Source organism: Tachyglossus aculeatus, chromosome 10, assembly GCF_015852505.1.
Source record: "Tachyglossus aculeatus isolate mTacAcu1 chromosome 10, mTacAcu1.pri, whole genome shotgun sequence".
NCBI classification, from domain to species: Eukaryota; Metazoa; Chordata; class Mammalia; order Monotremata; family Tachyglossidae; genus Tachyglossus; species Tachyglossus aculeatus.
Window position 1 is genome coordinate 9,701,002 of NC_052075.1, and position 22,806 is coordinate 9,723,807.

Sequence of the window (22,806 nt, forward strand, 5' to 3'; positions counted from 1 at the left end):
CACAGACTTAAGCGCTCAATAAATATAACTGACTGATTCTGCAAGAGGTAGCAATATCAACGGAGCAAAGGATGTACTCCACTACAGCCACTTAGATTTGAATTTGAGCAGCTTTTTTTTCTGAAGACGAAATGATGATGCAGGGATGGGAGGGGAAGGATAAACTAAACAACCTAATCCCTGGAAAAACAACATTTCAGTGCCCAGACTTACTCCATTCATCGTATTGCCAGGATTGTCCACTGACACCCCTAAGCAAACACTGGAGCACAAACTTAAAAACATACAAGCTAGGGAATTCACTTCACAGCCCCTGGGCCTAGTCCAGCGTGTTTTGCCATCTCATGTTAATAATGTTCCCTGTTTGATGTTGCAGTGAGACATGAGCAAGTGTCCCAGAAATGCTGTGATTTTGAACGACAATGTCATCTAAGCACTGACTTATCCAATAGCCAACTTTATGTTTTCTTCTTTCTCCTTCCAGGAATTTGTTTTATAATAATAATAATAATAATAATAATAATAATAATAATGGCATTTATTAAGCGCTTACTATGTGCAAAGCACTGTTCTAAGCATTGGGGTAGATACAAGGTAATCAAGTTGTACCACGTGGGGCTCACAGACTTAATCTCCATTTTCCAGATGAGGGAACTGAGGCCCAGAGAAGTGAAGTGACTTGCCAAAGTCACACAGCTGACAAGCGACAGAGCTGGGATTCAAACCCATGACCTCTGACTCCAAAGCCCGGGCTCTTTCCACTGAGCCACGTTGCTTCTCTATGCCTGTCTCCCCTGCTAGACCGTATGCTCCTTGGTGTCAGGGAGCGTGGAACGAGCACGGGCTTGGGAGTCAAGGTCATGGGTTCAAGTCCCAGCTCCACCGCGTGTCAGCTGTGTGACTTTGGGCAAGTTGCTTAACTTCTCTGTGTCTCCGTTAGCTCATCTGTAAAATTGGGATTATGACTGTGAGCCCCAGGCGGGACAACCAGAAACCTTGTATCTACTCATTCATTCATTCAATTGTATTTACTGAGCACTTACTGTGTGCAGAGCACTGTACTAAGCGCTTGGGAAGTACAAGTTGGCAACATATAGAGACGGTCCCTACACAACAGTGGGCTCACAGTCTAGAAGGGGGAGACAGTACTTAAAACAGTGCTTGGCCCTTAGTAAGCATTTAATGACTACCATCATTATTTTTATCATGTTTTTTATATCTATTGTTCTCTCCTAAGGACTTGGTACAGTGCTCAGAACACAGTTGGTGATCAAGAAATGCTACACTAAAAAATTTTTATGGTATCTTTTAAGCACTTACTATGGGCCAGGCATTGTCCTAAGTGCTGGGGTAGATACAAGATGATCAGGTTGGACACAGTCTCTGTTCCCCATAGGGCTCAAGGTCTTTAATCCCCATTTTACAGATGAGGTAGTTGAGGCACAGAGAAGTTAAATGCTTGCCTTAGGTCACACAGCAGACAAGTGGCAGAGCTGGAATTAGAACCCAGGTCCTCTGGCTCCCATTCCCATTCAATTACTATTGGTTCTCCCACTAATTGAATGATTAGGTGCTGCTGTTAAAAGTCAGGTATGACTTTTACCTGACCACGTGACAGAGGAATCAGGGCACTTTAAGGCATTTTATCAAACACCGATTGAGGATCTGGGTGGCAAAAAGGAGATGAAGGGGAAATTACTTCACTGGAGAAAACCAGACGGGAGAGGAGGAGACTATTTAAAAATGTAAAGGCTTTCCCTGTTGCCCTTGCTTCTGGTGGGGCTGAGACCAAGATAGCAGCTCAGAATTTGCTCCTTTGGGGAAAAATGCTTTAATTTTAAAAAACAACCACATACCTGTATGTAATAATCATGGTTCAAAACAGGGATCAGGGGGTGGGAACCTGCAGCTGGAGGTGGAGGTTAGGGAAAACAAAAGAAAAACAGTGTACAGCTTTAGAACTGCCTCTTCAAGATAAGGGTCCATTTCCGCTGTATCACACTGACCCTAGAAGCGGTGTCAAAGCGGAAGCTGGCATATTTGAAAGGAACAGTCATTTTATACAAGCTCTCCAGGGGCCTACAAGTTTACAGACCTATTTTGGAAAGTGGGAAAAAAATGAAAAGAATCCGGAGAAAATACTTGCTGATGAGGTAAGGGTTTCCAAAATCTCACAATTTTTCTCTCAGAGGCTGTCTAGAATCTTAGCTGAGTTCCCAATCTACTGGAGAATAATGAAAATCAGCCCGTCTATTTATCTGGACAGTTTCATGCTCGGTTTTGGGGTTTTTTCTTAAAACCCCAAAGTGCAGAAATAAGTTCCAAAATAAAAATATAACCTGGCACGTTCTCCGCAATGCGAAGGATTCAGTCGCTGCCCAGAAAGGAGCAGGAACATCGTTGTTTATCGTTTCTTCTGGGTGGCAAGTTCACAATGGAAAAAATGTTGAGTAATGAGCTGGTTTGCCCAGCCGACTTAGAGTTTCGATTTTTGAGTAACGCAAAGATTGGTATGCACTTCTTTGCAGGTGTTTGACTGATGCATTTTTCTCCTCCGCCCCCCCACCGCCAAACATCCCTGTCAAAACTGCCAATGGTAGGAGCAGACTGTGATTTAGAGAATGAATCAGACCAGTAGGATATGTTTAACCCCCAGTGAGGAGACCGCTGGGAGGGTCTGCTCTTCCCTCTGCGCTGAAGAACCTGGGAATTGACTGCACGCAGCTAGGAACCCAAGGAACGGAGGAACGCACCTCACCACGGTCCCCGTCAGGGGTTCGAATCGGCCGCCCGTCAATGCTACCGCCAAGCGTACGTCCTCAAGGCCCGCGCCTACCTTGCAAATGATGCGTCTGTGGTTGCAGGTGGGGCTTCTTTTTGGACGTGCATTTGTCTTGGCTGCTGCTCCTGCTCTCTGCTGCTTTGGTGTGAGGCGGGTCGTCATTCGTGGTCAGATACTTGAGGAGCTCTGAGCAGGGGCGCCTTTGCGGCTTTTGCTGTGGACAAATGCTCTTCGCTTTATTGCTCCACGAATTCTCAGCCTTCAAAACAACAAGGAGTAATTTAAAGAAAAAAAGCTGAAATTAGTGAACTGAACCTTATCAGAATGGATATAGGTTTTCTGAAGAGATGAGATTTTCAATGAAGTGTTCAGTCTAAGTGTACTAGATCTATGAGCTGTGAATAATTGTTTGCAGAACAAGGAAAGAAAATTGCATTTAAAATTCCTAAATGACATTTATGCAGCTTTTTATTTCATTTCTCCTACATTTCAATGTTCCTACTCAGCAACATGTAACTAACAAGACCCTACAGCGCCTTTACTGTGAACAAAAAAATAAGCTGGTTTAAACCTTAATTTGCGGCTGATTGCTTGAGCCCAGTATTCACAACTCTCTTAAGTACCCCTAAACGCTCCATTTTCAGTTACAGTGAATGGAAAGACAAACATTGTTTAATACAGCCTGCTAACAGAATTATGTCATTGCCAGCATCCCATCCAATTAATGACTGCTCAGATCTCTTGCTGAGATTCCAGTAGCATCTTTCTTGGGCTAGGCAGCTGGCGAAAGGGAAAACCAGCATCTTAAGAGTTACTCATAAACCACGTCAATCCCCCACCAAATTTCTGTGCTCCACTCACGCTGCCTGGATTAATAAAGTGAGCAAAGGGTAACTGGTGGTGAGCCTACCAGTTAATTCGGTCAAGAGAGAAAGCACGAATGAACCAGTCAGCATTTAAAGGAACTCTGGAGCCGTTTTTCGGAACTAACTCGCTAATCTGTCCCCATTTCTGAAGCAGTTGCGGGATGTAGGCAGATGAATGCATATAGATCAACTGTTTGGTGCCGACGGCATAAAATACTTGGTTACTTATTTTTTGCCTTATTACAAAGATTAAGTTTGTACCTTAACCACTGCAGGAATTGTTCTGATCCTGTGATTAGTGTTTGCATGGTTTTGTGTGCTGAGACCACAGCATTCATTATAACTTAGCTGAGTATTGGCTGGAGCCAGCAAGAGCTTCTTAAGCTATAAACATATCAAGGAAGGGGGAAAAGAAAGAAAAGTTAGGCATCTTTAAGGATTAGAATAACTTATTGGAATTTTTTACATATTTACTTCAAATTAGCGACATCAATCTGAACAAGTGGAGCCCGCTAGCAGAGAGAATGGTATAGAAATCTCTTGAGTAGAAAAAAGGGTTGACTTTGTCGAGAGAGAGCTTAAAAGACCCAGGGAGAGACTCCAGAAGTGCCAACTTTTCATTCTGTGACTGGGGGGTGGGATTTTAGCGGGAGATGGGGACAGGGAGAGGAACAGGCTTCCAAGAGCTAAGATGTTAGAGAGCCACCACTTTGGGCCTTTTCATCCCTGATCGGAAACTCTTGGGTATTGCCAGAGACCTGCGCTGGGAACAAGTCCAGTTCGCATAACTGTGGGGACTGTGTCGTTCCCCCCCCACCCAGCCCCCCTACATGACCCCAAGGGAGAGGGAACCTGGGAGGGAGTCAGAGACTGGAGATCATGGACTTGCTGCAAAGCAAAGGCAATGAATCTCTTCTTAAGGAATCTCTTTCTGATTCCACCCCCTCATTCATTCATTGATTCATTCATTCAATCATATTTATTGAGTGCTTACTGTGTGCACAGCACTATACTAAGCGCTTGGGAAGTACAAGTTGGCAACATATAGAGATGGTCCCTACCCAACAGTGGGCTCACAGTCTAGAAGGGGGAGACAGAGAACAAAACAAAACATATTAACAAAATAAAATAAATAGAATACGTACAAATAAAATAGAGTAATAAATACGTACAAACATATATACATATATACAGGTGCTGTGGGGAGGGGAAGGAGGTAAGGGGGAGGAGGGGGAGAGAAAGGAGGGGGCTCAGTCTGGGAAGGCCTCCTGGAGGAGGTGAGCTCTCAATACGGCTTTGAAGGAAGGAAGAGAGCTAGCTTGGCAGATGTGTGGAGGGAGGGCATTCCAGGCCGGGGGAGGACGTGGGCCGGGGGTCGACGGTGGGACAGGCGAGAATGAGGCACAGTGAGGAGATTAGCAGCAGAGGAGCGGAGGGTGCCAGCTGGGCTGGAGAAGGAGAGAAGGGAGGTGAGGTAGGAGGGGGCGAAGTGTTGGACAGCCTTGAAGCTAAGGGTGAGGAGTTTTTGCCTGATGCATAGGTTGATTGGTAGCCACTGGAGATCGTTGGGGAGGGGAGTAACATGCCCAGAGCGTTTCTGCACAAAGATGATCTGGGGCAGTGGCGTGAAGTATGGATTGAAGTGGGGAGAGACAGGAGGATGGGAGATCGGAGAGGAGGCTGATGCAGTATCATCACCCCCTTCGCCCCCTAATGAGAAGCAGCGTGGCTATGAGAAGCAGTGTGGCTCAGTGGAAAGAGCACGGGCTTTAGAGTCAGAGGTCACGGGTTCAATTCCCGGCTCCACCACTTGTCAGCTGTGTGACTTTGGGCAAGTCACTTCACTTCTCTGTGCCTCAATTATCTCATCTGTAAAATGGGGATTAAGACTGTGAGCCCCCTGTGGGACAACCTGATCACCTTGTAACCTCCCCAGCATTTAGTAGAGTGCTTGGCGCTTAGTAAGCACTTAATAAATTCCACTATTATTATTATATCAGATTTTTAGTCTACTGGGAATGAGGAGAGATATTTCCCTGCCAATCGTGGGACATGGGAGAACATATTAAAAAAAACACACAAAATCAAACCAATAGTACAAGTTTAGTGAGTGGATCAAGTACTGAATCAACAGTGTTGTCCAAATTGAAGTGTCATAGTGACATTTGGGGTGGCAGTGGGGGAAACCTGGAGTGCAGATAATAGGACATACACTAGCAGGGACAAGTACCACTAGGCCAAATTATAACACTGATAACAGTAACTACATTATTATTATTATTACTATTAATAATATAAGAATAGAAATAATAATAGTAAAGGAATTCACCGTAAGATCATAACTAGCTAAACAAAGGGGCGGGTGGGGGCTCCGTCCTGACATCGGGTGGAAAGGCTAATAACCCAGGCAGATATACAAGCATACACACAAGAAGGAATAAGGGAATTAAACACACATCCCAATTTGTCAAGCTGTCACCCTCTAAGATACTAAATATTCGATGCAAATAAAGGAGTGTTTCTAATTTTCTTCAAAAACAGAGACGTTTGGAACAATCACCATCGAGTTGTACATGTGTTTCATTTTGTTTTTTTCCAGCTTCCGTCTAAATTAAAAGTCCAAGCCAGATCATTCCCACGTCATACCCTTGCAGCCAGTAGTCAGGGACACCCCCAATTCCAGTTAAACAGTAGGAAGTTGTTCTTACTAGAGACGGCTCTTCTGCCTCCTGAGTCGGAGGGGTGCCGTCAGGCATGGATGAAGGGCTAGAATCATTTTCATTGGTCACATCTCCATCTGTCAGTGCATCAAATGAAGGCAATCCATCCTCGTCCACGGGGATACTGTCCAGTGTCTCTGTGAGGACTGCTAGCAAGTTTGCCTCATTCTCTTCATCTATCTTCTGCACAAAGAGAAAAATGGAAGTATTGGGGGTGGGGGGAAAGACACATGATTAATCTGTGCTGAACTAAAATAACTTTAAATGTGCCACGACACTGTTTACTTGTCAAATATAACCGGGCTTTGAAACCATTACATGGAGCCCATTTTGGGAGGGGTAGCCATCTTTGTCATTCAAGATGTAGTTCGCATTGTTTACCCTTCCTGGCTTCCTCCACAACCTTTTAAAAAAAAATCTGTTCACCATGACATTAACAACTTGAGGTTAAATTACCCCGCACGGATTGTATTACAAAATGCACCTAAGCTGCTGACATCTAATGAAGCCAGCACAGCCTGGCCTTGCCTTCACCGGCACTGAGCTCTAGTTAATTGACCTGACAAAATTACAAGAATCACAGAATAAGACAGCTAATCAGAAAATCAAATTGTATTACTAGAGAAATTAACCAGGTCTTTATCACGTTTAAATTCTATTTTCACGTTAAATATTGTCTCCCCTTACCACTGAAAAAATTTTTAAAAGCAAAAGGCAAAAATTCCAGGTTTCCGTCACTGTGCATTTAGAGAACAAAGATAGTCACTTCACATTCATATTAAAGATTGGATGAGGGGGTTTCACTTTTCCATTTCAATGAATATATTGCCCAGCAGTCTCTGAGGTTGACATTGTCAGTGAAAGGTTTTGATTTCACAACGTGACTACTCTTCGAGATGGAGCCTATTTTATGTACACATTAATGAACTCGATTCTACCAAACATGGGAAAAGTGGGTGGTATTTCTATTAATCTACAAGGTTGTGTGTTTTCAGTTTGTTTGCAATATCTTTACCTAGTCATGAACATTTGGACAATTCAGCTGAATATGAAAATAAAAACAACGCAGTACTTTGTTGCCTGAATACCTTTAGGATATTATGCATTGAAACAAGTATTCCTTGCATGTGAATTTTATTCCTACTGAGGCAAACTATTCTAGTTTAATCTGTATAGTACTGAATTCTTGTGGGCTGTCCTAGGGAATTTTAAAAAGATGCCATAGGTCAGCTTAACTAGCACAGACCTCCCATCTGCCCTTCATTAGTTCAAGTGACTGGGCTACCATGTTGGGATTGAAGCACGTTCAGTACATGCTCAATTTAGATCTCACAGCATCCTGGAATTTGTAATACAATTTCACAAAATGCCAAGGACCAAAACCCAACCTTCTTCCCTTCTTTCTTCAAATGCTGTCATGGCAGACCGGAGAAAACAGTAAGGCTTATGACCTAGCAAGAGTGTCCCAATTTCCCAACTTTCAAGAGAAAATAATCAAATAAAAATCATCAGGCAATGTCAGACTTAACCAATTAAATAACTAACAAACCTGTGAAAGAGTATTAGCTCTTTTTCATGCTCAACTGATAAAAATAGAGAAAAAGAGATTTAGAGAGATGAGAGATATCAGTTTATTGTGCTTATTGTTGCCAGAGCGACGTTAAAAATGATTCTGAAATTTCAGGTCACTATCCACTAAAGGATTACAAAGCATTTAGAAAGTTTTTAGTTGTTTTACAAAGCATTTTTAAAGTACCAATATTGAGTTGTTCACTTAAACATAACTCCAATGAAACCAATGTGCTTTAGTTTTCCTGAAATTATTCAGGTTCATTTACACTGTTTAGAAAAGTCCCATGAGTACTGGAACTTCATTTGAGGAAGAGAAAAATTTCATCATCAAACTTCGTGTTTAGCTATCAAAAGTTAATTTTATAATCAATCAAGTAGATTTTCTAAACTTTTATGATGGCCTTACTCTACTCTAGTCCAAACAGCTGTAAGGGAATTTTTAATAATTTTGACTAACAAATCAGTTGTTCTGTTTGCTATGATGTGATTATGTTTATCATACTTTATTTTTACCATGTTTAGATTTATTATGATGTGATGATGCTTATACTTTACCTTATGAATGGAAAGGATTCTTCATTTTATTTTGTGAAAGAGTATTAATAGTGGTTTACATATAGAAAAAAATCTATCAAGCAAAAGATGCCAAACTACATTTAAATGAACTAGTTGTCATGTGCTCTTCGAATAAATCCTAGATACTACACCTGTACTACAATGACAGAAATACTGGGAATCACTAAGATCATAAATGATTTTTAAGACTTGCTTGAACGCTATTATTATCTCTCTTTTCATTGCTGGTGATGGTGATGATGGTTGACTTTGTGAATTGTTCTGTAACAATTTGGCTAACTAATGTTGCTCTTGAAATAACCAGGAAAAACTACTGTAGACTTTAAATATATCAAAGGTTACTACTGTAGACTTTAAATATTATGGGTCTAAAAGAAAGCCTGATCTTTGCAGCTAAATCTTTCTTGTTAGTGGTTGCCGCAGACATTCACGTGTACTGACATTTAAGAACAAAAAGTTGAGTGGACATGGGTTCTCATCATAGCAGTTTCAATTAGTTTTGTACAAGTTTCAACAATCAAACCCCCCAGAGAAAGCAACGGATGTGACAAAGAGGACTCTGTTAAACAATTAATGTCTCTTTCCATTATTGCTTCGGTCCCAATTTACAGAGCAAATAAATCAAAGTCACCCTAGATGAAACACATTCTCCTGCTAACACATGTCTGTTCACAAACGACATGGCAGCAGGAGCACATTAGTCAGGAAAATGACATTGCAAGATAACCTTTCAAAGGTTTAACTATGCTATTGTTCTTAATGATCAGAAATTACTGTTTTACTAGGATTATATCTATTAAATACAGAAAGGGGGGTGCTTAGGTAAGGTAGGGAAAAAGAGGGTATAGCAGATAAAACCTTTATTACTGTTCAACGGTTGAGCTCTTCTCTGGATCAGAAACACAAATGGATGTTCCTTGACAGCAACTGGGAGCAACTATAAAACAGCCCAACGCACATTGTCCGCATTTCGGTTTTGCTGTTTCGAAGGAGCAGTCCCCATATGGACCCAACCTTCTGCCCAACTAATGACCAAAATGCATTAGACACTCTACTTGTTTTTTTTCTAAGAGCTGTCAGTGGTAACCTGAATGGAGAAAGGCAAAGTTGTTTGTGGTGTGACAGAAGTATTTAAATGTGAGACAGGAGGAAACATGATGCTTTTGATTGTAATTTTTTTCCGGCTCTTGTACAAGTGCAGTTTATCCTTGGTGTCCCCAAATTCTCACACTCACCTGATCCCTGCTGGATTAAAAAAAATGGTTTAATAGCCATTTAATCACTGCTTCATTATCTCAGCTCTCGTATTGCGAATTAGGGCAAGAGGATACTGGCTTTCTCATTATAAAAATCATCAATATGGAGGGAACAGGGTCTTCTAATCAGCCTCGGGGTCTAGGTATATACGGTTTTCCAGAAGATCAGTCCAGGTGAAAGGGTCACACTTAACCTCTCTGGATTTCAATTTCCCCCTACATAAAATTCCAGGATAATGGTATCTATCCACTTCCGAGCTCAGCGGGCTTCTCTGGTGGTGATCGATAGAGCTGAAGTTTTATAAAGGAATGAGACCCTTTCGAAGAAATGACTCCATGATACAACAGTCAATTACAAAAATGCAGTGTTTGGAATAAAGGATGAAGTGAGACTCTCTGTCTCCTCTCTAGACTGTAAGCTCACTGTAAGCCTGCTAGATTGTTATAATGTACTCTCCCTAGCACTTAGAACAGTGTTCTGTACACACTAAGCGCTCAGTAAATGCAACTGATTGACTGTAAGTGTTAAAACATACCTTGGCCCAAATTATTCCATCACAATGCATCTTGGGACTAGCTGCCAGAACAGGGACATGAACACATGGATTCAAGTTATTCTCTGCTCTCCCCTTCCTGGTCTCCCCTCCTCTACATCCACCCACTGAATGGGATTTAGAGGAAACTCCCATCATCTTTCCTTGGTTGAGATGGGATGCAGACGTTATCACTGGTTCTTTTGGGCTTTTTTACACTCTATTCTAGAACCTCCCAACCGGTGTGTCCCAGTACACAGACAGAGAGTACTTCATCAAAGGCTTTGGGGTGAGTGCTGAGCACTTGACAATGGCCTAGGCAAACTTTGCGGTCCATCAATTTTGTGGTGGGTCGACCACATGATGGATGAAAATGATTTTCAAGACTTGTCGACTGCCATTCAGCCCGGGCAAACCACAAGACATGTTGGTGAATTGGGAAAAGGAGAATGGGAGGAGACAGACAGAGAGCAGGTTTTTAAGCATCTCCTTGGGCTGCTACATATATGTACTTATTTGGAATACTCCTTCAAGGAGAGGCAAAACTCCCTGTGCACTTATTGCAGATGGTAAGTAAATCCCTGCTTGAAAATATAAATACATCGCTCAGATTTATTTAGGTTGTCACATTGGTTGAGGGGTATTGTTGAAGTCACTGGGGTTGCCCTTGACAGTTTCAGTCCTTGTTGTAAGGGTGCTGTGAAGACTGAGATGACTTTACCACTTGCAGGGTAGGCACAGGAGGACTTGTAGAGAAGCAGCGTGGCTCAACAGAAAGAGACTGGGCTCGGGAGTCAGAAGTCGTGGGTTCTAATCCCAGCTCCGCCACTTCTCAGCTGTGTGACTTCGGGCAAGTCACTTCACTTCTCTGTGCCTCAGTTCTCTCAGCTATAAAATGGGGAGCCCCCCTCCCCCCAGCCTTACCTCCTTCCCCTCCCCACAGCACCTGTATATATTTATATATGTTTGTACGTATTTATTACTCTATTTATTTTATTTGCACATATTTATTCTATTTATTTTATTTTGTTAATATGTTTTGTTTTGTTCTCTGTCTCCCCCTTCTAGACTGTGAGCCCACTGTTGGGTAGGGACCGTCTCTATATGTTGCCAACTTGTACTTCCCAAGCGCTTAGTACAGTGCTCTGCACACAGTAAGCACTCAATAAATACGATTGAATGAATGAATGAATTAATGAATGGGACAAAGTGATTACCTTGTATCTCCCCCCAGTGCTTAGAACAGTGCTTGGCATATAGTAAGCGCTTAACAAATACCATCATCACTTACAACATGGCCTAGTGGATAAAGCCTGGGAGTCTGAAAAACCTGTGTTCTAATCCCGGCTCCTCCACCTGTCTGCTGTGTGACCTTGGGCAACTCACTTCACTTCTCTGGGCCTCAGTTACCTCATCTGTAAAACGACCGTAAGTCCCATGCAGAACAGGGACTGTGTCCAAACTGATTGACTTTTACCAACCTCAGAGCTTAGTACAGTGCCTGGCACATAATAAGCACTTAACAAATACGATAGTAATATGTATAAATATATAAAACTCCACAAAAATACATCTCTCTGAAATTCAGCACTTTCCAAAATTGAATCCTTTCTTCACTTGCTTAAAGGAATGCAGGGCAGGAATCATTCCCTTGTATTTATGGCCATGATCACTCAGCAAGGCAGTGGAACATTTTGAGCCAAGAATGAGTGAAACCTGTCCCCAAACCCTACATAACCTTTACCCAGTAGCCCTGATTCCACTGGCTGACGTCAACCTTCACACGCAAATGTCCTGCTTGTTTGTTGGGTTGATGTCACTCTTATCCCGGGCAAGGGTGAAAAGATTGGGTATAAACAGCAGCGGGAGGAACTTTTGCAGACCCCGCTAGATCTATGAACATTATCTGCAGGGTGAAAAGAATTGTTTGAGCAAATATGGGGATCAAATATGATGCAACTTACCTTTTCAATCCCACTGCAAACCACGAATAAATCTCAATTCCCAGCTGAATAATAATAATAATAATAATAATAATAATGGCATTTATTAAGTGCTTACTATGTGCAAAACACTGTTCTAAGCACTGGCACTGTTCTAAGTGCTGATGTCAAGGAGGGTAAAGATTACACTCTTTTTCCAAACCCCTTTGGCTGCCACTGCCAGGAACCAAACATTGGGCTGAATGGATTATTGGCCCATCCTACTCTAGGCAATGCAATGCTCTTTGATAGGGGGTGGCAAGTAGCTGTCCACTGCCCCTCTTTGTGGCAACAACAGTGGCAACTGAAATGCGGCTCTTCCTTAGCTATTGATCCAATAGTACCTTCTCATTCTAAAGGCCAGATTCTTATCCAGGGTAGAAAAATACCCTTGGAGTTAAATGCTAGTTTGACGGGCCCCCTTGCTAATTAGCTTTCACTGAGCATACTCGTTGGTAACATTGCATTTCCAAGGCCAGCACCTAGCTGCAGATGGCATCTGTTTACCCAACACCTTTGGCCTAGTCTTCTTTCATGACACTGAGAGATGAGAAGCTCTAATATCCCATTCCTCCATATTCAGTCCCGAGGTAAGATCTATTTTCATCACAAACTGTGTAAACCAGGAGTTTGTATGATAGGTTCCAAAAAGGTCTTGAGAGCCTTCTTTTTTGGCTTAATACACTCCTTCTTGTGGGAAACCTGAAATTCAGATGCTTAATTCAGAATGGTGACAATCAAAATATACAGTCATCATCTATGCACTTGGATCTCTACCTTTAGGGCACTTGCTATTCTCCCCACCCTCAGCTCCAAAGCACTTAAGTACATATCCATAAATTATTTATGTACATTAAGGTCTGTCTCTCTCTGTAGACTGTAAACTCACTGTGGGTAGGGAACATATCCACCAATTCTACTGTATTGTACTCTCCTACACAGTTGGTACAGTATCATTGATTGCGTGACATTTTCATGCTAGGAGGAGTTTTCTATAAACCTTGAAGATACATTTGCTCAGATTTAGAGTGAGTTGGCAGCTTTGGTAGTAAGAGATCTGGATGACTTGACACCTGTCCACATGTTTTGTTTTGTTGTCTGTCTCCCCCTTATAGACTGTGAGCCCGTTGTTGGGTAGGGACCGTCTCTATATATCACCAACTTGTACTTCCCAAGCACTTAGTACAGTGCTCTGCACACAGTAAGCGTTCAATAAATACGATTGAATGAAAGAATGAATGAATGAAGAGGATAATTGGCACCACATTCTTTGCTTGAGATCCAACCGGTAGGGCTCCAGAAGGTTCTGTGTATCTGAACATTTGCTAGATAGATCCATGTATTTTGGCTGAAGCCATCAGCTGTTTCACTGTGGGAAGAGAGGGAGTCAGGCTTTTCTGAAGACTCTAAGATTAGTGGTCATATTTAATAAGCACACTCTGGGTTCACTGTACTAAGCACTTGGGAAGTACAAAACAAGCTAGTGACATAAACCCTGCCCACAGAGAGCTTCTACCCTAATGGAAAAAACCACTATAAAAGTACATTTATAAGCAGAGTAATTAAATAATTAAGTGGTTAAACTGATCAATTAAATTAATTAAAGTAATTGAAACATGTACAAATAAACACATACATACATAAGTACTGAGGAAGAGTATAAGTAGTACGTATAAACGGTAGAGGTGGATAATGGATTTATGACATGAGATTCATTCATTCATTCAATCAAATTTATTGAACACTTATAGTGTGCAGAACACTGTACTAAGTACCTGGAAGAGTACAATATATGAATAAACAGACACATTCCCTGTCCACAGTGAGCTTTTGGGACAATCAGGGAAGGCATGTCAAAGAAGGGTGGGCTTTCAAGAGGACTTTGAATGTGGGGATAACTATGGAACGATGGATTTCTGGAGGGAAAGAGTTCTTAGTCGGGGGGAACAGTTTGAGAGAGGAGATGGAGGCAGGAGAGTAAAGAGTGAGGTACTGTCAAAAGATCAGCTTGGGAGGTGTGAAGAAAGCAGAATGGGGGATCCACAGAATTTCAGGGATGGGAGCCCTTTCACCCAGAGACATCTAGCATGGAGCACACCGTTAATCCATTAATCAATGGTACTGTACTAAGCACTTGGGAAGTACAATAAAATAGAGTTGGAAAATACGATCCCTGCCCATAAGGAGCTTAGATCTACAATGGGGAAGGGCTTTCAGTCCGACCCATTGGTCTCATTGGCTGCACCCAAAACTACTATTAAAATCTCACCATCGATGAGCTTGGAAAGATATGTGTATATACTTGGGAAAGTATTTATATTTATATATATATATATATATATATATATATATATATATATACACACACACAGAAAGAGAGAGAAACTATATCTGTGCTTCTATAATCTACCCCTGCACTTAGTACTATACCTGGCACATAGTGAGAGCATAACAAATATCCCAATTATTATCACTCTTATAATCATTCAGGAATAAAATATTGTACATATTTTGATGAGTGCCAGGTTAGATTTCAGCACAGCACTCTAGTACCACATGCTCTGAATCCCAAAGCCTGCAGCACACATGCCTCAACGGTGACTTGGGTGAAAGGATCCTTGATATCAGGCTTGCCGGGTTGGACTGCCTCATAATTTGAGTGAATCCTAGTTCCAACTCCCAACTTGCCCCACTACCCACTCCATTCTACAGACTGTGTGTAGCCACAGGTCACCGTGTTGTTATAAATAATCTCCTTGGTTGGTTGCCAGGGATGCACCAGTTCTAGAATCTCACTTTCTTGGCCTCAGGTTCAGTGTTACCTGCCACAAAATCTACACTACTCTTTCATCTCTCTAACAGTATGATTTCCTACTGCTGGGGATACACCTAAATTCTGCTCACCTATTGATCTATTCCCATTGAATGATCACTAGGGATGAAGGAGACAGATCAGATCAATACCTTTAAAAAGAATAATGCCTGGTAGAGAAGTGATTCGGGGCCCATTTATGTGTTTTTATGGAGCAGCAAATTGCAGGGGAGAGATCTATCAATGGGTCATCGATCAATAGTATTTACTGAACATTTACCGTGTGCAGAGCACTGTACTTAGCGCTTGGGAAAGTACACTACAATAAAGTTGGTAGACATGATCCCTGCCCATAAGAAGCCTACAGTCTACAGTGGGAAACAGACATTATAATAAATTACGGGTAGGGAAAGTAGAGGAGTATAAAGATATGTACTGAATTCTGTTGGGGTGGGGTGAGTATCAAAATGTTTAAGGGATACTCAGCCAAGTTCATAGTCGGTGCAGAGGGGAAGGTGGATAGGGGAAATGAGGCCTGTAATTCTACTGTTATTAGTTTCCATTGCCATTGAAATTTTCTCTCAGGATAAAACATACCCAACTCGCCACCCTCACAGTCTTTCTTTTCAGGAGTCTGATCATTTAAATTGGGACATGCCCTTTGGCATCCTACCATGTTGGCTTTTCTCTGAATCTATGGCAAATTGGCTTGGTAAAGGGAAATTCTAACCTTATATAAAACTTCCCAATAACCTTCCCAATAACCCAATAGAGAAGCAGCGTGGCTCAGTGGAAAGAGCCCGGGCTTTGGAGTCAGAGGTCATGGGTTCAAATCCCAGCTCCGCCAACTGTCAGCTGTGTGACTTTGAGCCAGTCACTTAACATCTGTAAAATGGGGATGAAAATTGTGTGAGCCCTCTGTGGGACAACCTGATCACCTTGTAACCTCCCCAGCACTTAGAACAATGCTTTGCACATAGTAATTGCTTAACAAATACCATTATTATTATTATTGTTATTAATAACCTGGGAGAAAATAAATGGAAGGTTCAGGGCAGGGTTACTATCAAGTCTGTAATTCCCCCACCTTTCCATATTCGGTGTTAGATTACATAACGTACCTGAAACCCATAATCTGCGCGCTACATTAGGAGGTACTTTAACACCAAAGGAGTTCATTCATATAGGAATGCATTTATACCAAAGAAGAAGTGGCATTAAAATACACAAACATTGTCTAAAGAATTTTTCAGAACTTTTATGAGCAGCTTTTATTCCCCCAAAATGGCCAAAATTCAGATTTCTTTGAAAATACAATACAACTTTCTAGAAAGAGATCATTAAATCTTCTTTTAGAGATAGTCACATGTTTGACTGCTTCTAATGAATTGTCGCAGTTCAGAAGTTTCCATTAAATTCTGACAATTAAGTTGCTTATAAACTAAGGAACTACTAATTGACTTATCAATCTCACAAACTCGGAATCCAGCTAGCAACCTATAACACATTTTACATCATTTGACCAAAAATCATTCCCATTTGGCAAGCTATTAAATGATTAGATTGAATTTGTGTAAACTTTTTCTCTCTCCCACCCTTAACAGGAAGCTTTGAATCTGAACATGAATGTACACACATATGTGTCATGCAAGCACCCCCCCCCCCCACATACATGCATACACTCACACACAAATCCAACACACACACACAAGGGAGAGAGGACAAATTATCATGTTTCTGACTGTTAACAGACCCAATGATAAGACATTGTTATGCTGAAACTAGTGTACCGGGCAGTGGACCCAATATCAAAAATTTATGGTAATTGAAACCACAGAATCTTTGGAAATGCAGTCAATTTGATTCAGTATCAAAAGGTCACTCTATTCAATTTATACTTGATGCTGAGCACAATATTGAGAAAACACCTGAAGGCAAATGATCTTTATCAGTGGCCCAGGCCTCAACATTTACTGACTACATAAGGTAATTTGCTGATTACTAAATAAATGCATTACCTGTGTTTTGTGCGGGACAGAGCTCACCGGAGGGATGTTTAAACTTGTAGAGAACTTGACATCGCAAAAGCATTTCAAACTATCTTACCATTACCATACTGACTGCATTGTAACAGGGCTGAAGAGGCAAGTGAATATTTCCTTGCCTTATTCCTTCAGTGACTATTTCCTTCAGTGCTCTGCACATAGTAAGCGCTCAATAAATACGATTGATTGATTGATATTTCCTGGACTCTAGTGTAAGCTCCTTGTAGCCAGGGATCATGTCTACCACCAACTCTGTTGCACTGTACTCTCCCAAGAGCTTATTTTAGTGCTCTGCACACAGTAAGTGCTCAGCATATATCACTGATAGATTGGTCTATGTCCTTCTATAGTAGTTCTCACCAGGGGTGTTCCTAACAGCAGGTTTCTGTGTCTATGTGTGTGTGCTTATGTGTGCTTGTGTGCCTATGCTTGTGTTTCGCGATCTGCCTCAGTGGGAGTGTGTTGAGGAAAACACACTACCTGATTAGATTTTATTTTAATCTTTTACATTTATGCTACTGCTTCCCCCACTCAATTATTGTGTTTTGTTGTCTGTCTCCCCCTTCTAGACTGTGAGCCCGTTGTTGGGTAGGGATTGTCTCTATCTGTTGCCGAACTGTACTTTCCAAGTGCTTAGTCCAGTGCTCTGCACACAGTGAGCACTCAATAAATACAACAGTGAATGAATGAATGAATGCAGGACGCCTTTATATAATGAATCATAGGGGCATGGTATAGCCTTCCAAGGACATTTGATACTCCACCCCACCTCCACACCACTTATATAAATATTCTTCTATTCCACTATTTGCCTTATCCTGATCTATTTTCATATCAGTCTCTATTGGTAGGCTGTAAGTTCCTTGTGGGCTGGGATCATGTCTACCAACTTTACTGAAACATCCTTCCCACGTGCTTAAGTACAGACCTCCGCACACAGTAAGTACTCAATAAATACCCAGATTGATTTACTGATTTTGAAGCATATTTCTAATCATTTCAATTCACTTCTGGCAACCGAGTTTTAAAAATACATATTTACAGTTATCCGTCTGTGACCAGGTCTCCTTGCGTAAGGTGCATTTTTGAAAGGCTTTTTCTGGGGCAAGATTTCTCAGGTCTGGAATCTCCCTGGGGACTATCTAACCCTTAGCAACTATACAAGGCTTTGGGGGACCGTGTAGTAAAGGGGAATATTTCTAGAGCCACAAACTACCCAGTCTAACCCCTGAGCCCACCCATCCACCTCAACCCAGCTGATCCTTGTGGGCTGGGATCATGTCTACCAACTTTATTGAACCGTCCTTCCCACGTGCTTAAGTACAGAACTCTGCACACAGTAAGTACTCAATAAACACCCTGATTGATTTACTGATTTTGAAGCATATTTATAATCATTTCAATTCACTTGTGGTAACCAAGTTTTAAAAATATATATTTACAGTTTTCTATCTGTGACCAGGTCTCCTTGCGTAAGGTGTATTTTTGAAAGGCTTTTTTCTGGAGCAAGATTTCTCAGGTCTGGAATCTGAATTACCGACCTTTCCAGTCTCCATTCCTGGAGCCCATACTCCCAGAACCCAGGCAGTAGTGGTAGCAGTAGCAGTAGTAACAATTATGGCATTTGTTAAATGCTTACTATGTGCCAGGTACTGTATTAGCAGTAGTTAATTAATTAATTAATTAATAATGGCATTTGTTAAGCGCTTACTATGTGCAAAGCACTGTTCTAAGTGCTGGGGGGGATACAAGGTGATCAGGTTGTCCCACGGGGGGCTCACAGTCGTAATCCCCATTTTGCAGATGAGGTAACTGATGCTCAGAGAAGTTAAGTGACTTGCCCAAGGTCACAAAGCAGACATGTGGTGGAGCTGGGATTCAAACCCATGACCTCTGACTCCAAAGCCCGGGATCTTTCCACTGAGCCACGCTGCTTCTCTACCAGTAGTGTTCTACCAGTAGTACACTAGTAGTAGTAGTAATAATAATATTAGACTGTGAGCTCGTTGGATTATCACTGTTTACTGTTGTATTGTACTTTCCCAAGTACTTAGTAGAGTGTTCTGCACACAGTAAGCTCTTAATAAATATGATTGCATGAATAGTAGTAGTACTAGCAGTAATAATAATAATGATGGTATTTGTTAAGCACTTACTATGTGCCAAGCACTGTTCTAAGCATTGGGGTAAATACAAGATAATCAGGTTGTCCCACGTGGGGCTTACAGTCTTAATCCCCATTTTCCAGATGAGGTAACTGAGGCACAGAGAAGTTAAGTGACTTGCCAAAAGCCACACAGCTGATAAGTGGCAGGGCTGGGATTAGAATCCACCACCGCTGACTCCCAAGTGGGTGCTCTTGCCACCGAGCCACGCTGATTCTCAGTAGTTGTAGTAATAGCAGTAGTAGAGCTAGTTGTAGTAGTAACTTTGCACATAGTAAGCACTTAAAAAATATCATAATTATTAATAGTAATGCAGAACTCTATGGGGGTTCCAGCACTCCAGGCAGCAGCTATCATAAGCCCAACTTCAAGACTAATCAGGAGATCCATATGACATAATCCATATGACATAACAACAACAGTGGTATTTGTTAGTGCTTACTATGTGTCAAGCACTGTGCTAAGCACTGCGGTAGAAACAATCAGATCATACGGCATCTGTCTAACATGGAGTTCACAGTGCAAGGAGAATGAGGCAGGCATTTGATCCCCATTTTACAGATGAGGAAACTGAGACAGAGAAAAGTTAAATGACTAACTCAAGGTCATATAGAAGGCAAATGGCAAAGCCGTATTCAATCCCATGTATAAAATTATGGATTAGTGCTTAGTACAGTGCTCTGCACACAGTAAACACTCAATAAATACGATTGAATGAATGAATTTGAACAGTTGATCCCAAGTGAATTGATCCCAAGGCAGTCCTGAAATATTTCAACAAAGAATGCGGTTACAGAGACCCTTTTTTTTTGGAGTAAAAAGGAAGCAGGACATAGTTACCCTTTTAAGAAACATGAGGGAGGGAAATGAGAAAGGATTTGGTCCTGAAAGACATGGCCTATTTCAGCTCTTCATCAAAACCATTTCTTTCTAGGGACTTAAGTCTTTATCAGAATGATTCCTGTCCCAGTCAGCTCACACTGGCACAAAGGTTCTCAGTGCAGGAAGTTGAGTTCTTGGAAACAACCGCTAAAACAGGAGGAAAAAAATAATTACAGTGGTATCTTTTAAGCACTTACTGTACATAAAGTACTGTTCTAAGCATTGCTATAGATTTAACATGATCAGATTAGATATTGTCCCTGCCTAACTTGAGGCTCAAAGTCTATGGGGGAGGAAACTGAGTCACAGAGAAGTTAAGTGACTTTTCAAAAGTCATACAGCAGACAACTGTTGAAAGCTGAATTCAAGCCCAGATCCTGTCTCCCACTCCTGTGCTCTTTCCCCTAGGCCACACTGCTTCTGAAAATACCATTTGAAATATGAAGAGAGCTTTATTGGAGCCAAGTAAAGTTAGAACTGGTTTCTAGCTTCATTTTGGTTTGCTTCTCCTGAGGTGATTTCTGTCATCATTCGATCAAATTACTGAATGCCTACTATGCACTTGCATCATTCTAGATGCTTGGGAGAAACTACTGCAGTTGAAAATATCTTTATGTTCATTTCCCCAGCTAGATTGTAAGGTCCTTGGGGATATGGAACATGTCTCAAGCATTAAGTACAGTGCATTTCATCCAATGTGCACTCCATAAATATTATACTTCTACCCCTTTTCTTCCTCCTCGTCCTCTTCCTCCCCCTCATCTTCCTCTTCTCTTTCCCCTCCTATACTAGTAGTAGAAGATGCCCATATTCAAGAACCTTGCAATCTAGTTGGGGAGAAGAAAGTTTTAAAGAAGAAAACGTGTAACTTTCACTTAATTCCGGTTCTTGTCCTTTGCTACAAAATGGAACTGGACCAAACGATTACCATTCATTATGCATAAAGAAGACAATTCTTTCTAAATTATGACAGTGTCTGTGATAATTGGCCAGGTGGATTAACTCTCGTAAGCCTGGAGAAGCTGTGTGGCCTAGTGGATAAAGCATGGGCCTCGTGGGTCAGAAGGACCTGGGTTCCAATCCAGGCTCTGCCACTCATCGGCTGTGTGACCTTGGACAAGTCACTTCACTTCTCTGGGCCTCGGCTCCCACATCTGTAAAATGGGGTTGAAGACTGTGAGTCCTAGGTGGGACATGAACTATGCCCAATCTGATTAGTTTGTTTCTACCCCAGTGATTAGTACAGGCCTGGCACAAAGTAAGTGCTTAAAGTATACCATTAACAACAACAAATTGTAAAGGGAGCTAAACTGGTTAAAAAAAAAAGTAAGTGGGTTTTGACAGGACCTGACAAAGGACCCTGTCTCTAAGGGCCAATTGATAAGTATGGATTAATGATGAAGATGACAGAATTAAAGTTTATTATCAAATAAAAAAATGTAACTACACATAATAATGATAGTAATAATGATGATTTTGTTAAGCGCTTACTATGTGCTAAGCACTAGGAGGATACAAGGTAATCAGGTTGCCCCATGTGGGGCTCACCGTCTAAATCCCCATTTTACAGCTGAGGGAACTGAGGCCCAGAGAAGTGAAGTGACTTGCACAAAGTCACACAGCAGACAAGTGGCAGAGCCAGGATTAGAACCCATGACCTCTGACTCCCAAGACTGGGCACTTTCCACTGGGCCACGCTGCTTCTCTTGGCATCACATCTTACAACCTATCTTCTACCCAAACCCTCAAAGTAAAAAATAAGTGTATCTATATCTCCTATCCACCTTGTATAAAGTTAAAAAATGAACAAGATGAAAATTGGGTTTCAAAAACTCTGTTCATTATTAACTCTCTGAAAATGGTGATAGGGGATCTTTTTTATCAGGGCTAATTATTTTTAACTAGATAACATTCCTTTGATCCAGGAATTCTTTTCTGCTATTCCCGAACAGGTCTATCCTGGGACTTGAACCTGCTCGCTGTTAAGCTACCCAGATTTCCCTGAGTCCTGGAGCATAGATGTATCAGCACATTGTGAAAATATCTGGGCTTCCCATAAACTTTTATGGCAATTGATCGGGTTGCCGAGAATGTAGACAAGTTCCTGATGTGCTGTAACCGTGGCTTCAGAAGAGCTACTATTAATTCAACAACAATCACTTCCAAAAGGGAAGTGGTGTGGCCTAGTGGAGAGAGCATGGGGCTGGGAGTCAGAGGACCTGGGTTCTAATCCCAGCTCTGCCACGTGCCTGCTGTGTGACCTGGGGCAAATCACTTAACTTCTCTGTGCTTCAGTTACCTCATTAAATCCTACTCCCTTCTACTCAGAATGTGAGCCCCAAGTGGGACAGGGACTGTGTCCGATCTGATTATCTCATGTCTACCCCAGCATTTTTATAGCGATTGGCACATAGTAAATGCTTAATCAATATCATTATTATATTTGGGGGCGGCAAATGGATCTATACTATACAGCATACTTCTAGTATGAATGCCAAGGAGCACAACTTGGGGTAGCAATATATGCTCTATTGCTTCCTCCTCTCTGTAATTTATATCTAGACTGCAAGCTTCTTGAAAGCATTCTGTGGTACTCTCCCAAGTGCTTAGTGTGG

General features: G+C 41.6%; 1 protein-coding gene across 2 annotated transcripts in view; it reads right to left on the minus strand.

Annotated features, from left to right (window-relative positions):
- Nucleotides 1–22,806, minus strand: part of PPARGC1A (PPARG coactivator 1 alpha) — a 551,441-nt gene that overhangs the window by 26,543 nt on the left and 502,092 nt on the right. For both annotated transcript variants that reach the window (XM_038753163.1, XM_038753164.1), the window contains 3 exons: nucleotides 6,357–6,551; nucleotides 3,910–4,032; nucleotides 2,837–3,041 (listed from right to left, as the gene is read on the minus strand). In XM_038753163.1, coding sequence (XP_038609091.1) covers nucleotides 2,837–3,041; nucleotides 3,910–4,032; nucleotides 6,357–6,551 — 523 coding nt within the window. The remainder of the gene's footprint in view (nucleotides 1–2,836; nucleotides 3,042–3,909; nucleotides 4,033–6,356; nucleotides 6,552–22,806) is intronic.